The 17,763-nt window shown below is 38.4% G+C and overlaps 1 protein-coding gene across 3 annotated transcripts; it reads left to right on the top strand.

The window, feature by feature from the left end:
- The first annotated feature begins 835 nt into the window (after positions 1–835).
- capn3b (calpain 3b) lies at positions 836–16,507 on the top strand. Of its 3 annotated transcripts, XM_063494752.1 has the most exons (23): positions 836–1,173; positions 4,911–4,980; positions 5,538–5,656; positions 7,449–7,582; positions 7,985–8,153; positions 8,531–8,614; positions 8,702–8,793; positions 8,944–9,021; positions 9,612–9,772; positions 9,895–10,064; positions 10,160–10,171; positions 10,324–10,532; positions 10,634–10,670; positions 12,506–12,529; positions 12,721–12,807; positions 14,749–14,823; positions 14,905–14,962; positions 15,041–15,105; positions 15,291–15,359; positions 15,439–15,517; positions 15,678–15,794; positions 16,032–16,090; positions 16,407–16,507. In XM_063494752.1, the coding sequence occupies exons 1-23, from the start codon at positions 856–858 to the stop codon at positions 16,431–16,433; spliced, it is 2,313 nt and encodes a 770-aa protein (XP_063350822.1). In that variant the 5' UTR covers positions 836–855; the 3' UTR covers positions 16,434–16,507. The 3 variants fall into 3 exon arrangements, with proteins under 3 accessions (XP_063350822.1, XP_063350823.1, XP_063350824.1); XM_063494753.1 differs by lacking the exon at positions 12,506–12,529; XM_063494754.1 differs by lacking the exons at positions 836–1,173; positions 4,911–4,980; positions 5,538–5,656; ... (9 more) ...; positions 10,634–10,670; positions 12,506–12,529 and adding an exon at positions 13,894–13,940 and having other exon boundaries at positions 12,758–12,807.
- Positions 16,508–17,763: the final 1,256 nt, after the last annotated feature.

Here is a 17,763-nt window from a genome sequence, read left to right as displayed (position 1 = left end):
TGTCACAAAGCTCAAATGATCTCAAACTGTTTTCTTGAACATGACAATGAGTTCACAGTACTAAAATGGCCTCCACAGTCACCAGATCTCAATGCAATATAGCACCTTTGGGATGTGGTGGAAGAGGAGATTCACATCTCTCCTCACATTGTGTGATGTTATCATGTAAATGGACTAAAGTCTCTGAGGAATGTTTCCAGCACCTTGTCTCATCTATGCCATGAAGAATTAATGCAGCTCTGATGGCAAAAGAGGGTCCAACCAGGTACTTGCAAGGCGTACCTAACAAATTGGCCAGTGAGTGTATCTTTGACTGTTGTATGAAAGTAGTAATTATCAAGCTGTACATTATAAAAAGGACTAACCAACAATTCAATTAATATTTTTTAAGAAGTGGCATGAGGACTTTTTAGTGAACACCAGACTATAGTAGGAGCTTATTTTCTAGTCTCATCTTGACCCACATTGCAGATTTTCTTGTCAAAAGTTAAAAAAAAAATTGATTAAGCTCTTTTAGAATATGGACCACCCTTTTTAACCTCTCACTGTGACTTGCAAATGTTAGGACAGGGTCAGAGTTTCCCTCTGAGAAGCCCCCGCCCCTCTTTTAAAAGGTCTATAATTAGGTTCAATGAGCTCCAGGGACACAACAGTGAGTGCTGGTGTGAGAGCTGGACTGGTGGCTGCCCATGATCCATGACAGCACTTTTCATTAAATAAAGGAACTAAAAGTGAGCATTGGAATCAGGGAAGTTACAAGAACTTTTTTTGGGCTATTTCGAAGCTTCTTGTGCAACAGAGTTTCCGTTTTGCACTTGAGAGAGCCGAGGAAAGGCCAAGGAGTTCACTAACAAGATGGGAGATGAGAAACACGACGGCAAAGTGCCTATTGTTGAAAAAACAAAGGTGAAAGTGCTTTATGAAACTGAGACATCTCTCCAGCTGGATACCAAAGCTGCGTACCCAGATGCAGGGTCAAACTCCATCTACTCAGCAATTCTCAGCAGGAATGAGGCCGTCAAAGATGCCAAGCGTCTTAAGACCTTTCTGGAGCTGCGAGACAAATATGTGGAGAAGAATGTTATGTTTGAAGACCCTCTGTTCCCTGCAGATGACTCCTCACTTTTCTACAGTAGAAAACCTTCAATGAAGATTGAATGGAAACGTCCGTCGGTGAGTGCCAGTCTTCAGGGATCGTGTCGTTTAGGCCAAGTTGCACATAATGCGAATGAGTCTCTTACATGTTTACATAGGTGCTTTTCTTAAATCTGTGTACCTTATCACTTCCTCCACACCACATGGCTGGAGTGTCAGGTTCAGACGGTTGCATGGTGGCTCACGCATTGCGCTCGGTTATCACCTTCTACAATCACAGACAGCTGACTCTCACGCAGAGGGTCGCACTCAGCTGGTGCTGGGATTCAAACTGGCAACTCAGCGTTGACCTCGGGGGTTCATATTTTTATGATGCACACTCCCAAAAGGGTTTGATACTTTTCCAGGGCATTTGCCTTTGGCGATAAATGAGTCAGACTGGCAGTCGTTAAAGTGGCATTTGGCAAAAGGTATTCAGACATGTTCATGTTACATGCAAACACACTGAGAAAGACATTAACACCAAGAGGCAGAAGCAGCGATGAGAAAAGTCCTACCTGTTACACAAAACTTATGAATCAATGCCAGAATGTAAAATGCTCTTTTTGAATTATTCCAAATATTAGCTCACGAATGTAAGATGACCACCTGGATCATTACATAGTAAATAAATCAGTGGATCCAACTGGACACCTTGCTAATCAGCTGTTTTTCCTTTAGCATATTTAATGTTTCCTTCATAATATAAATGCTTTATGAGCTACAGTGTCCATATATCTTACCCTGCATAGCATGTACAGGTTGGAAATATGCCCAAAAAAACTTTGAGTATCAGCATTGTGGTATGTGTCATGGATTTAAGAGCTTTAAACTGTTACACTCTGTGACACACCTAGTTCTTGTCAATTGTGGGCGGACAGATTTGTGGACAGTTGATGCCTTGCCATGACATCAGCTCATCGGTCCTTTGGCTGGATGAGCGAACAAAAAGAACAAAAAAAAAAAAAATGAAATCTGTAGTTTAACATCAGATATCAGATGAAGGAAGTGGAGTTAAAACCACAACAAAGTGGAAGTATTACATTTTTTTTTCCTATTCAACACTTTTTAGTGTTGTACAAAGGCATTCGATTCCATTACACAAAATTCACAGAAGTATGATAAAAATGAAAAGAAAAGCAAAAATTAGGATAAAAAGTTGTTTAAAAACCCGGGTGCAAGATTATAAAAGGTGTTAAATAAAAATAAATAAATGCATATGTGTATTGCATTAATCATCACTGACCTGTATGAACAGCATAAATATGGCTCTTCTGTCTATTCCTTTCAGCATGATGGTATGATGTATTTTTTTACATTTTCATTAAATCATAAGAAAATAATTTTCAACCCAACATTATTCACTAATCACATTCTTAAATGCGTGCTTTGTAGACACAGTATAACACTAACATGAAGGCTGATTGCTGCTTCATGTTTCACCAATGAAGCGTGAGACATTCAGCTGAGATCAGTGATACTTGAATGCCACACAGGGGTCAGCTGTGGAGGGTGCTTTAAATCAGGAACATGAAACTGCATTTTTATATTTTATGATGTAAAATGGGAAAAAATTGTTTGTTTTTCTTCAAAATTACTATGAAATTGCACACTACTAAAAATTGCTTACATTATATTCTGTGTACCAACCTTTAACTATTTGTAGGCAAATCTAACTACATTGTAATTTCAAATAAAATACATTTTCCATTTAATTTCAGGGGAATTACGGCCTTAGTCACAGGCTGTATTATACAATGGAGATGTATGACCCACAGCATAATTCATACTTAAGTCAAATGTTGAAATCATGTATGTACATGTGTTTGAATATACATTATAGTGAACAGTCCACACAAAAATGCCTTGTTTTACAAATACATTTGTAATCAGGAGTTATGAGGTGAGGTCTTTTATACCAGAGGGCCTCTAACAGGAGATTCCATGTAAATATGAAGTGAATGCAGAGGGCGTCTCATGGTTCCAAAACCTGACCTGGCAGAAGGCTTTACTTCAACTTGCTTTCAGTTGTAAATCCAGATTTTAGTTTTCCATCAACAGAAATATAAGCTTTTATATTTTATATATTTTACATTGCAAATAAATTGAGTGTTGGGGAAGTGGCAATCTGAAATCTAACCATGAGAAGTTTGGTAAAAACAGAAAGCAAACCAGGGCAGCATGTCAGGATGGACAAATCCCCTTTATCATTTCACAAGCTTCAAATGTTTGAAACTCCTCAACTAAAGACCTTAATCCATCCCAAAAGAGGTGAGAAAGTGACACGAGGAGAGAAGAGTTGAGGAGACAGACTTTTACAAACCCAATTCTGAAAAGGTTCAGCACAGGGACTTTTCTTTTACGAAGCTGTGCTTTTTAATAGACACAATATGTGGTTTACCATTGTGTTTCTGGAATAAGTAAGGCTCTCTCTAAATAGACGTTGGATAGGAGCACATGTCACTCTAGAACCTGTATATACCTTTCAGCACTGATAGTGCCTTTTCAGATGCACAGGCTGAGTTCAGAGATGATCGTAGATTCAGAGATGAACAGTTTTTCAGTTTATTTCAGTCGTTTTTAAATGAGATTTCTAGATGTGATCATCTTTATACATGGCTTCATCTTTGCGTCACAAAGCATTTGCGGATTGCAGAATGAACTGTGTCCACATTCAAAGATTTTTGGAAGTGATTCCCATGCCAGAATCGTGCAGTGCTGCCTCAGTTCCCAAAGATTATGACCATCCAATACAGATTTTCAGCCTTTCTGATACACAGAGTTCTCCAGAGTTTCTGAACCTTGTGATGATATTATTCACTTTAAATGATGAAATATTCCAAGTCGTCACAATTTTACATTTAGGAGTATTATTCCAAAATTGTGCCACAATTCGTGAATTCAGTTTTCTTTGCAGACTGGTGAAGCTTTGCCCTTTACTCTGGAGAAACTTTGCCTCTCTAAGAAGTTATTTTTAAACCAGTCATATTACTAACCTGTTGCCAAATAAACTATTTAATTGCAAAATGTTTCCCCAGCTGTTTCTTTTTAGTACCACTTATTTTTCCAAGCTTTTGCTGCCCTCTCCCTAAACTTTTAAATAACAGGTTTTAAAGTTATTATAGATTTATACGTGTATAAAATATATCATATATTTAAACATACATAACAAAACTCTGGGATCAAAATAATTTAGTGTTGAAAAATAATTTTGTGATACAAATTATTGAATAAACATAGATCTGATGTTTGAAAGCAGATATTAAAGTTGTATGAACACAAACAGCAGTACAGAACTTTTGTCTAGTATCAGTTACATTATAGTCAGGAGCTTAATCCGTACAAATAACTTGGAACCAAAGTTTCTGGTTTTATATACAAAGCCAACTTTTTCCATGCAGTTTGATACCAAAGGAAAAGTGGCTCAAAGAAAGAAAGTCCTGGGTTTTCTCTTGGGGCTCAGGTTTCTCACGGGTTAACTGCCTGTCGGGACGCAGGAAGTGTTGCAAAAGAGATTTTTAATCTCAAAAGTTTCACTTTCTGGATGAAGAAAATATAACAATTGAGATTCTATACCGATTCTCCATGGAAAGAACAATTATTCTGCCTTTTGGTCATTTTCGTCATCTGCTGACACATAACAAATGCATTATGTCATGGAAAACAGCCTTTGGTTAAATGAGAAAGTACATCATTACTTTCATAATGTGAAATGACTGAGATTTCATAACATATTTTAAAAAAAAAATCCCTTCCTAACGTTTTTTGTCTTCCAGGAAATTTGTGAAAACCCCCAGTTCATCATAGATGGAGCCAACAGAACAGACATCTGTCAGGGAGAATTAGGTAATATCTGAACTGTCTGTGCTTTCAAAAAAGTGATTTTACCCACATTTCACTCTTTTGAAAAGACATTACAGTGGTGATTTAAGCCTGCATGTTAAGTTAGCACTGTCGCCTCATAGCAAGAAGCTCCAGCTGGGGCCTTTCTGTGTGGAGTTTGCATGTTTTCCTCATGTTTGCGTGGATTCTTTCCCGGTACTCAGTCCAAAAACATGCATGGTTTTAATTAATAAGTTAATTGGTGATTCTAAATTGGCAGTGCGAATGGTTTACTATCAAATGCCCTGCCTCTAACTAATTTTTTAAAAAGGGATGACATCAAACAAAACAGCTACCAGAGCCTGAAAACATTAAGTCGAGCAGTGTAAGTGTCAGTTTCATCTACAGGCTGATTTTATATTGGCTATGGGGCAAGTGAGCACACTGAACAATTACTGACCTCGAGCCTGAGTCCGAGTTCGAGTTCTGACACTTGCAGCAATTTGATGTGTGACAACTCTGTTACCTTGTGAAGTAATTTGTTTGGATGAAATCACAGCTCATCAATCTGTTGTCGACAGGTGACTGCTGGCTGCTGGCTGCCATCGCCTGTCTCACGCTGAACGAGAAGCTGCTGTACAGAGTTATTCCCCCGGATCAGAGCTTCACTGAAAACTACGCTGGCATCTTCCACTTCCAGGTTGAAATGTGACATTTTGGGCATCATGCTGTTAACAGAAAACCATTTTACGTGTGTCAAATTTCTAGTAAAAGAAAAACCAAGTAAAACATATGTCAAAGAGTATTTCAGATTTAGATATATTAGTTTTTTACTATGATTATTTAGTCAGTGGGAGAGTATTTTTTTTATAAATACATTTTTATGTTCTTGGATAAAGTGTAAAAATGCGCCTTGGTTTGGTTTTGTTGAGTGTATTTAGTGTTAATAACCTGATTGTGAATATGTTCACTCATAGCTCAGTCTTTAAAATGAATACAATGGGGCAAAAGGTTTAATGTTTGCCTCTAAAACATATTTGAATAAACACAGTGTTATAAAGTGTTATAAAATTTTAAAGACATAACTCAAAATCACATTTGAGTAGATGACAATAAAACCTTTTTAAAAAAATCCAAATATGTCAACATGGAATTATACTATAGTATCTATTCATGTGAAACATATGATATGATGAAGGATATACAGATAATACATTTACAAATTTCTGTCAAATAAAAAATGTTGATGCCTTTTTTCAGACAGCAGTATAATTATATGAATGATGTACACAAAGTTATTATGCCCAAAATACTGACTTATTAGTAATAGAAATTTGATTACATGTAAATTTTGCAAAGTTCATTTTTCATTTTAAAAGAATCTGGCCAAATGAAATTGACTTGATTGGAGTCTACTCAGCTTACATCAAGCATGTTTTCCTTAGTAATTTTCCCCAGAATTTTTGCTTCATGTTTATTCAGTTCAGACAGTGGGAAGGAAAAACTCTCTTTTAACAGGAAGAAACCTCCGACAGAACCAGGCTCGGGAAGGGGCGGCCATCTGCCGTGACCAGTTGGGGTGAGAGAAGGAAAACAGGATAAAAGACATGCTGTGGAAGAGAGCCAGAGATTAATAACCACTGTGATTCAGTGCAGAGAGGTCTATTAACACATAGTGAGTGAGAAAGGTGACTGAAGAAGAAATAGTCAAGGCATCATGGGAATCCCCCAGCAGCCTACGCCTATTGCAGCATAACTAAGGGAGGATTCAGGGTCACCTGATCCAACCCTAACTGTATGCTTTAGCAAAAAGGAAAGTTTTAAGCCTAATCTTAAAAATAGAGATAGTGTCTGTCTCCCGAATACAAACTGGAAGCTGGTTCCATAGAAGAGGGGCCTGAAAACTGAAGGCTCTCCCTCCCATTCTACTTTTAAATACTCTCGGAACAACAAGTAAGTCTGCAGTGCAAGAGCAAAGTGCTCTAATGGGGTGATATGATGTTAAACGGTCATTAAGATAAGATGGGGCCTGTTTATTTAAGACCTTGTATTTGAGGAGCAGGATTTTGAATTCAATTCTGGATTTAACAGGAAGCTAATGAAGGGAAGTCAATATAGGAGAAATATGCTCACTCTTTATAGTCCCTATATGTCCGTTATATGTCAGTACTCTGTCTGGAGCATTTTGGATTAACTGAAAGCTTTTCAGGGAAATTTTTTGGACCTCCTGAAAACAATAAATTGCAGTAGTCCAGGGCATAGGGCATAGAACACATGATAAAAGTTTAAAAGATGTTTTTCACATGTTAAAGTGCTTTTTTTTTTTTTTTTTTTTAAAAGAAAAGAAAAGAAAAGTTATCAGTTGTTTCGCCTTACTTACAAATTGATAAATAAATAAATCATCTCGTGGATGGTGAGCTATTTTCCTTGTATGGTAAAAATACTTTCTCTGCTGTGTCATCAATGATTTTCTCTGTTGTTTCCACACTCAGTTCTGGCGTTATGGCGAGTGGATCGATGTCGTCGTGGACGACCGCATTCCCACCTGCAACAACCAGCTGGTTTTCACAAAGTCTTTCAGAAAGAACGAGTTCTGGAGCGCTCTTTTGGAAAAAGCTTATGCCAAGTAAGCAGAGCCTATTAATGTCCCATGCAGTCACGCAGCCGTGCACACCGTCATCTGACATGCGTTGCTGTTCAGCGTGGTTCAGATTTCCAGTCCATACACTGAACAACAGTTCTTGTTTCTTCTTATTGAAAAAAAGTCTGGCATTGAACGCAAATTGAGGTTTTTCAATAAATGTTTTAGTCTGAACAACAAATCTCAGTCTTGAACTGCGATTTAGCAACCAATTATGAACTATGTTACTGAGCCGTATGTACTTTTGCAGTGTACTCTCACACTGATTTGTGACACACCTCGAGCGTCCTCATATTTCCCGAATTGGCAGCCAGCTCTGTGAAAAGTATCAGCCCCGGAGAACATACATGTCAGCACACTGACCAGAATGATCGACTTCTCTCTCAGGTTGCACGGGTCTTATGAGGCACTGAAAGGAGGGAACACTTTGGAAGCCATGGAGGATTTCACAGGTGGAGTTACCGAGTACTTTGAATTGTCTGATGATCCCACAGAGCTCTACAAGATCATGAAGAATGCGCTGGAGAGAGGCTCACTGATGGGCTGCTCCATAGATGTATGTGTTTGAGGTTAAAGCATCAATCTTTGTCATGTTTCTTTCATTTCATTTTAAGTGTTAGCTATAAATGCAAGTCAAATGCACAGATTTCACACTGAGTTTTCTACATTTTTTCCCTCCCCTCAGCTCTGTCAAAGAGAGCAGATATCTGTCCATATGTAACTCTCGGGCACACAGCCCCACCCACCTGCTGTTTTGCTGTTATTGGCTTAAAATGGCTTAGAGTTAAAATGACTTATTTCGGACAGGGAATAAACTGAGTGTCCACAACAATACCAAGTGTAGGATAAACAAGGATTATTTTGAACTGTGAATCAGTCAAAGCTACTATGGAGTCTAATAATAAAACATATGATGTATGCTTTGTCTGTCAGGTTTTTTCAGAGAGTGAATTGGAGAGTCGGACTGAGCAGGGGCTGGTCAGGGGCCATGCCTATTCCATCATAAGCCTGGAGGAGGTAGAGTGAGACATCCATGTAAATGCACATCCTCTGGTGGACAAGGCATTTTTTTGGTTATTTTTTTTTTTCCTGCTTCTTTGCAAGTGTGACGAGGTTTCAAAGGACACAAGAATTCGCCTGATTCGTTTACGCAATCCCTGGGGTTTTGTGCTCTGGAAAGGACCCTGGAGTGCAAAGTTTGTATATTTTTACTCTTAAATAATGCAGCATATCACCCTTAAGTAAGACATGGTGGTAGTGGAGGTCTCACCACTTGCCAGCATAATAAAAAAAATAGTCTCTCCTATTTGCTTAGTTTGTATTTAAGAAATTTGATCTTTCCACAGTTCAAAGGAGTGGTCGACAATTTCCGCTGCAGACAGAGAAAACCTGAAAAAACAGACCATAGAGGCAAGTGAGTTCTGGTGAGTGAAACACCTTCCCACACACTTTTTGTCTATAATGATTTAACTTTTTTTTTTTTTTTTTTTTAAATCTTTCCACCACAGTTTTGTGAGAAGTTACTACTACAGTATAATATAGCTACCATCACTGTTAGTATTCAGCTCAAATCACAGCTTAGCGTCAAACACCTTATGGTGACTTTGAGATATCATTGGATATAGAATGACTTTTCAACTGCCACTGTGCATGGCCTCTTTGTTGCCCCACTACTGATTAAAACCTATAAATAGCAAAACCCATCCATCCATCCACCAAGCAGTTTTGTTCACTACAAAATGAACCTTCAAAGAGTTACAATTTCTAACTTTTTACAGTATAATACTACAGTCAAATTTCAAAAGCCAATAAAACCTAGGTGAATGCTAAATGTATTTAACTATACTCAAATATCTGTAAAACTCTTTGGAGTTGTTCTGCCACTGTTTACTTAACATTTTTCTACTTGAGAACCATTCGTTTGCATTGCATTGTGAGGGAATGATGAACCTAGTGACTGTATTTACTCAGCAAACACCTTTTTTATTTTTACTTCTTTTGTGTTTCACTTCAGGATGTCCTTTGCTGATTTCAAGAAGAATTTCAGCAAGCTGGAGATGTGCAACCTGACCCCCGACGCGCTGCAGGGGGATGAAAGAAACACCTGGACAGTGTCGGTCCACGAGGGTCGCTGGGTGAGAGGAAGCTCTGCTGGTGGCTGTAGGAACTTCCCAGGTAGGCTTTGTTCTTTTTGGATCAGCTTTCATCCTTTAAAAGACGATATTGTAAAAACTCTCACTTACATAATTCGTGTTTATATGAATCTGTGCTGCATATTTACTTTGTGTATTTTACAGACACGTTTTGGACAAACCCTCAGTATCGTCTGCAGCTGTATGAGGAGGACGATGACCCGGATGACGAGCAGGTGGCCTGCACTGTTGTCGTGGCACTGATGCAGAAAGGTCGAAGGATGCAGCGCCATCACGGGGCCAAATTTCTCACCATAGGCTTTTCCATCTACGAGGTAGTGATCACACCTCATTTTTTCTTCAGAAAGTACACACGTGTCCAGGATTTCAGAAGTTAACGTGATATTTAACTTCTTTTGTGTCTCTGCAGGTGCCGAAGGAGGTATGATGATCTTGCATCTTTCACTTTATTTGCTTGTATCCCCAAGAGAGGTTTCACTTGTATAAAAAGGGTGGAAAGAAAAGTTACAATACATTATAATATTTCTTATTGCTATCATTAACAAGTCACCATTTCTACACCCCTGTTCACAGATGTGTGGGCAGAATCAACATCTGCAGAAGGACTTCTTCCTCTACACAGCCTCCAAGGCAAAATGCAAGAGTTACATTAACCTGCGGGAGGTAACGGAGCGTTTCTGTCTGCCTCCCGGTGAGTACGTCATCATCCCCACAACCTTTAAACCCCACGAAGAAGGAGAGTTCATCCTCAGGGTCTTCTCTGAGAAGCAGAGCACATCAGAGTAAGGGTTACTATCGTGTTTTTCTTGAGAGCCAAATTGCTTTTAAAATTACAAGATGTAGAAAGGCAGCACTGCTGATGTATGTTTGCTTTTCTCCACAGGGAGGCAGAGACTACGATTGGATCAGATCAAACGCAGGTTTGTGGCGTAATGTTAGAAGCAGTGGACTGTAAACTGATGGGCTGGTTTATCTTTCCTGTTTAGAAACCTGTGTTTAATCACACACACTCACCGGTCATTTCATTAGGTATACCTTCATAGTACTAGGTTGTACCCTTTTTGCTCTCAGAGCTGCCTTAATTCTTCGTGGCATTTATTCAACAAGCTGCTGTAAACATTCCTCTGATATTTTAGTCCATACTGACATGATAGCATCACACAGCCGCTGCAGATTTGTCAGCTGCACACATGATAGGACTCTCCCGTTCCACCACATCCCAAAGGTACTCTATTGGATTGAGATCAGGGGCCTGTGGAGGCTATTTGAGTGCAGTAAACTTATTGTCATGTTCAAGAAACGAGTTTGAGATTATCTGAGTTTTGTGACATGGCATGTTATTGTGCTGGAAACAGCCATCAGAAGATGGATACACTGTGGTCAGAAAGTAATAGACATGGTCACCAACAATACTCAGGTAGGCTCTGGCAGTTAAACGTTTTTGGTACTAAGGAGACCAAAAGGTGCTCAGTGTGCCCACACCATTATTCCACCACCAGCAGGTTGAATTGTTGATACAAGGCATGATGGATCTGTGCGTTCATGTTGGTTACACCAAATTCTGACCCAACCATCCATAATTGAGACTCAGACCACCCAACATTTTTTTCCAATCTTCTATTGTCTAATTTTGGTGAGCTTGTGCAAACTGTAGCCTCGGTTTCCTGTTCTTCTGCTGCTGTTGAAGAAATGTACACGATGACTGGCTGATTTGTGTTAACAAACAGTTGAATGGGTGTACCTAATAAAGTGACTGGTGAGTGTATTTCAAAAACATCTATTCAATTTTATTTATTTAGTTATTTATACAGTGCCAAATTTGCTAGTTGGGGTTACATCACATCCTTACTGTAGCACTCAACTCCCTCATCATACTCAATTAATGAAGATAATGGACTTTCTCAGCTGTGACAGTGTATTGACTGTTTGGGGAAGTGTAAACCATACTATATCTTCTTTAATTGTTTCTTTTGTACAAAATGGAAATGGAGATCACTTCTTTTCCTTTTTATGGGAGTTTTAATATAACTGAAGGACTCTGATGTTGAATAGAAACAAGGACACAAAGACGGGGTTGTTAATCCATACATACAAATATGCAGGTTCAGTTCCTTACACCAAAGCACTAGAGATGAAAAGTAGAAAAGAGGAAGAATATCAGGGCAAAAATCCCGCTTCAAGAAGGATCAAAATACTAAATTCATCTTTCCACGGAGTGCAGCAGACAGTCATTAGATGCCACATTTAACTTTAACACTATGCTCACATACAACTCCGTATTCTTGGACTCATGTAGCTTTGCATATATTTGGTTCAAAATAACCCTCACATATCCTAGGTGCACCCCCCTCAGTTAATCCACTATATGAAACAAGCTCTCCTCCACTTAACCTCACTCGCTCATAATTGGCTGCTCAAACAAAAAGTGGCAGGGCCCCGCCCACCCTCTTATTCATACATACATATATTTGGCCAAATATGACACTAAACATCCCACTTACTGTTTAAAGTCTGCCTTAATATGCTTTCAGATCAGCATGTCCTACAGATCACTGCAATATTGGTTTGAATTTGATTTTAAAGCCCAGCTTTGTGTCTTCCATATTCATTAACTTTACTCTTGAACTTTCCCTAGCTTGTTCTGATGCATATGTTCTGTACTCAGACCAACTAATAGACTTGAACTTCCAAGTGTTTCCTCCTCCATTTCATCTCATTTCATCATTTTGTCTCTCCTTGTCTTACTGGTCACCAGCAAGAAAAGAAACTGAAAGAAAAGGTAATGAGTGCATGTAGCAGTTGGATTGTTAGGCTGCTTTTTAACCATGCTATTTCTTCACTGCCCCTTTCCATCATGTGTCAGCTATTAGAAGTGTTAGCAGACACAATATTAAATGTAGAGTTTATGACCAGTGGGATTACTGCAAACTGACTCTTTTTTTAATTCTTTTTGTCTTTTCTACATGCCAGCCTATTGTATTTGTGTCAGACAGAGCACTTGCCAGCAAAGAAATCGAGCATGACACGATTCGGGGGGAGAAGAGGAAGAAACCAAAGGTAAGCAGATAAACTGTTAATGGTGAGTCTTCTGTCACATGGCAGACAGCTCATGTCTGTCATATCTTCCTGGTGACTGATGACTCCAAAATGCAATCTTCACTGGATCAAATAACATGACTGGGAATAAAACAATTGAGTCTGAAGCCAGTAGAGCTCAAGTAACTCAGCTGCACCTGTTTTGCTGTAGAGACATACTCTAATGTTAGCTGTCCGCAGTCTTTTTTCCCCATATGCTGCTCTCCTCTGGTATCATAGAGAAACACATCCAATCATTTAATGATTAAATAGACGGATAAAAGCCATGAAAACCCCTTTTTAATGTTTCACCTTATAGATATACCTGCTTTGCCTTTATAATGCCTATAAAGACGAGTTAGTATGGTAATTAAATAACTTTGTGACTTGCTCACAAGAACAACAATAACAAAGCAAAACACTCTGTCGATATATTTTAGTGTAACACTACCTTTAAATATGACTTAATTAATTTATATGAAATTTGAAAGTGATATAAATGGATCCTATGATAGAGAAGATGTATTGGACTGCATTATACTGCACAGTAGTACCAAATAGTGAAATCTTCAAATAAAAACCTTTTGAAAATGACCCAACTTTGTTGCTTCGAACATCAGAAAACATCCTTCTCTGGCAGGAAGAAGATTATCCACAATTATTTCCCCACAAAGTCAAACACAGACTCAGTATTGGAGTCCGGTCTGGGCTCTGGCTGGGCCATTCCAGTACTTTAATCTTCTGGTGAAACCAGTCTTTGTTGATTTGGGTGCAAGCTTTGGGTCATGAATTGATGGAAGGGGGAATTCCTCAAAGGTGCCACTTTGATCGCTTATATGTCAATATAAACTTTAAGTTTTAAAACTTATATCAATAACTCGTGTAAAAAAGAAAGTTTTCACAAGGCTCTATGCAGTCCTCTCAGAAACGAAGTATACTGTTAGTGCTTTTAGGTGCTTGTAATCAAATGCACTTGATTAATTGATCATCAGAAAGTGGGAGCACCTCTTTAAATCAGAGGTTTTGACTGTTTACTGTTCAGAAACATTCTGTTGTGTGTCAATACAGTGCAACAATCTTCCCAGGAGTGGATGTATCACCAAGTTCACCCCAAGGTAATGCTCAGAGAAATTGCAAAAAAATCCAAGAGCTTTTTTGGAAGAGTTGTCAGGAAGAAGCTTCTATTCTCTAAAACGAACATGGCAGCACAGCTTTGGCTCGCAAAGTTGAATCTGAATAAACCACAAGACTTCTGGAACAGTGCCTTTTAGACAGACAAGGCCAAAGTGAAGGTGCACAACGTCATGTTTAGTGAAAACCAAACACAACATATCTACACAAAAACCTCATACTAACTGCCAAGCACGCTGAGGGAGGGGTGATGATGTGGGCTTGTTTGGCAGCCACAGGACCTGGACACCTTGCTGTCATTGAGTCAACCATAAACTCCTGTGTATACCAAAGTATTCTAGATCCAAATGTGAGGCCATCTGTCAACAGCTGCCGAAAGCTGAAACTGGGTCGTGCAACAACAAATCTACAACAGAATGACTGAAAAAGAAAAGAATCGAGGTCCTGTGCACAAATGTCCCCAATGAACTGACGCAACATCGTAAAGACTCATTAAGTCATACAGAAAATGATTACTTCAGGTTATTGTGCAGTTCTTCAAGTGACTGAATCAGCCGTGTTTTAGTTTTTCATGGGACTGCACAGATTCCTGTGAAAACTTTCTTCTTCCACAACTACAGGTGTTGGACTCTTTCAGTTAGAAGCATTCGAACTTTGAAATCTTATTTCTAATCTTTAGTTACTGCTGCACAGCAAAGTTCATCAGTGTTTCTTTCCTTCAAGTTTCTAAGTCTTCGCAGTTTCTTTTTGTGAATCTGTCTTTGTAAATAATTTCCTTCCTCTCTCCTTCAGCGGAAACTTCTCCAACCTGAGGAAACTGAGGAGGAAAAGCAGTTCAGGGCTATTTACCAACAGATTGCTGGTGATGTGAGTATTGCACAGTTAGTTTGAGGACAACACTATAAAGACTCTCATCGGCTAATATGAAACAAATCATTGCTCCCTCAGGACATGCAGATCTGTGCCAATGAACTCAAAACGATCTTAAAAAACGTGCTTTCCAAACGTGAGTACGCAGAAAAGACTGCGATTACAGCTGCCGCCAGCGTGCTCGGCATTCACACTGAGCTGTGCTTTTCCACAGATAATGACATCAAGTCAGAAGGTTTCAGCCTCGAGACGTGTCGGAGTATGATCGCCTTAATGGACGTATCCTTTCAACTGATTTCAATTAGAGGATTGCGTGCACATAACTCTACTGTTTGCCCAGTTTCCCAGTAACAGAACAGAACATTGCACCTTATGTAAATACTTTATTCTGGAAAGTCAAAGTAAAACAGTTGGGTTGAACAGTACGTAGCAGGTGTTTCCATGACTGATGCTTTTGTGCTCAGACTGATGGGACAGGAAAGCTGAATCTGCAGGAGTTCAAACACTTGTGGAAAAAGATCAAGGACTGGCAGGTAGGATAGCTTTAACCACAGCTGATGTCTGCTCATGCTTAATATGTTTTTATCTGATTGTCCGACTTTGGGTCTGCAGCTCATCTTCAAACGTTACGACAAAGATAAAACCTGGTCTATCAGTAGCTTCGAGATGAGGAATGCTGTTAATGATGCAGGTGAGCAGAAAAAACTTGCAGATTTTTCATTTGTAGCACAATAATTATTATTTCTTTTTAGAATTAACATATTTTGCCAATGCACTCCTTGCCTGTGCATTCCAGTTTAATGTGAGAATGATGTAATTTACATATATATATTTTTTTATCTCCATATCAGGATTTCAACTCAACAGACAACTATATGACATCATAGCCATGCGCTATGCAGATGAACGCCTGAACATAGATTTTGATAGTTACATCTGCTGCTTTGTGAGGCTAGAAGGCATGTTCAGTAAGTACAGACCACACACATCTGGTGCTTATGCACATTAAACATGATATGCCAAAAACACTTGCATAGGACTGATTATTAGCCTATTTTACAGATTTAAGACATAGTTATGATGATATAGTGATATTAAATTTACTTTACTGAATCTAATTATCTTACAGAATGAATTAATGTATTTTTACAGCTCTGAGTGGTTGAAAAGTTACCCAGCTCCATAATCTGTTGTGTCTCTTACAGGAGCATTCAATGCCTTTGACAAAGATGGAGATGGAATAATCAAGCTCAATGTCCTGGAGGTAAAAGACGCTCTTATTTTTTCTGTTCTGCGCCTCGTTCCATAACTTAATCTGGTCCTATTTAGGTCATTTGTGACCTTGTAAAGAATAAAACTTAAAGTAGGAATAAAATGAGGGGAGGAAAGCCTGGAACTACAGAAATCGAGAAGTGTACTCTGTACAGAGTGAAAACTACATTTCACTGAAGGGTGTTTCTAATATCTTTTTTGCTGACTTGAGTCACACAGTAAAAACCAAAACACAGAAATGGTATCATTAAGGTGGCTTTTGCTGTGCTACAGTAAATATAAATTATTCTCTTTTATTCTCTTTACAGTGGCTTCAGCTGACGATGTACTCATAGATCATGTCCATGTCAGTTGGCGACTCATCACGTGAGATTGGAATAAACTTCATCGTGACGTAGCTCGTCATTGCTCCAATTTCCACTAGATTCAGATTTAATGGTCAGGTTTATTCCTGTAATCTTTTAAATATTAAAACAGATAAGAAGTAGGTTTTCTGAGCTCTGATAACCAGGTTACATCAGATGTTAATGTGAAATGTAAACAGACACGCACAGATGCAGAATTTACCTTTGTTGTTAAGTCATAAAGAATATGTGGCTATCAATGCTTTTATTTTAAAGTGGAAGCAAACACTGTGATTATTTGTTGCAATTTTATTGATGTACACATACAGTAGGTATTAAACAAAATAAAATACATACTGTACTAAAATTAAGGCGTGACTTTTATTATACAAGATTGCTGGAGAGTCTTTGGACAGCCTGGTTTCAAATATGTGATGTAGAACAAAGTTAAACAGGGAAACAGAACATTTCCAAGAGTTACAGTCAGAAATGTGAAAATGACCAAAAGTCAGCTAAGGAATAATAAGCAAGAGAATTGAGGCTTTACATGAATAAAATCATGGCGGTTCAGCTATGTGTCAAAGAAATACAGTATCTCTGCTTCTGCTGCATTATTTTTGATCTCTCCCATCTGTCTGGGGAGTCGAGGAGTCTCCTAGAAAACTCATGGGTATCATATGGAATCTCAGTTCTGCCACTGGAAAAATATAAATAAATAAGTTTTAAAAAATTGCCAGACAAAGTTGAAACTTTGAGTTGCGCATCTCAAAATTTTGGCTTACTAAATACCTCAAAATTTTAAGGTGCTTCTGAGTAAGTTGAAATTTCAAGATATACAACTTGAAATGCTGACTTATGGAGAGCAAACTTTTTTTTTTTTTTCAGTGGCGAACACGAGCCTCCATAACATCATCAGCTGGTGGAGTTCACCGTACAGTCTACTTCACAGTTATCCTGACACGTTTCTCAATTTGCTGCATGTTTATAGGCTTCACATACAAATGAATGATATTCATGACAGCTCAACGTCTTCACAGGAAGAAAAAAAAAACAAAAAACGCAGGAAACAACTTTAATCATCAAATAAGTCCAAATTACAAAGTATGAAATGATCTAACGGATTAGTGGCACTTCAAGAAAATACCAGTTATAAACTTCCAAGGAAAAGAAGTTCAGTTTTGTGGAATTAAAGTGGTAACTATAGGAGAAAAATGCAAAATATTTTAAGAGGGAAAAAAGCCAAATATTATTATTAACTCACAAAGCGGTGAGAAAATACAAATCGCCTGAGATTAATTGACACATTTATGAGAGGAAGAAA

The sequence above is a fragment of the Pelmatolapia mariae genome, linkage group LG15, assembly GCF_036321145.2.
Source record: "Pelmatolapia mariae isolate MD_Pm_ZW linkage group LG15, Pm_UMD_F_2, whole genome shotgun sequence".
NCBI lineage: Eukaryota > Metazoa > Chordata > Actinopteri > Cichliformes > Cichlidae > Pelmatolapia > Pelmatolapia mariae.
Note: the sequence above shows the minus strand (reverse complement) of the source record. Positions and strands in the feature narration are given on the sequence as shown.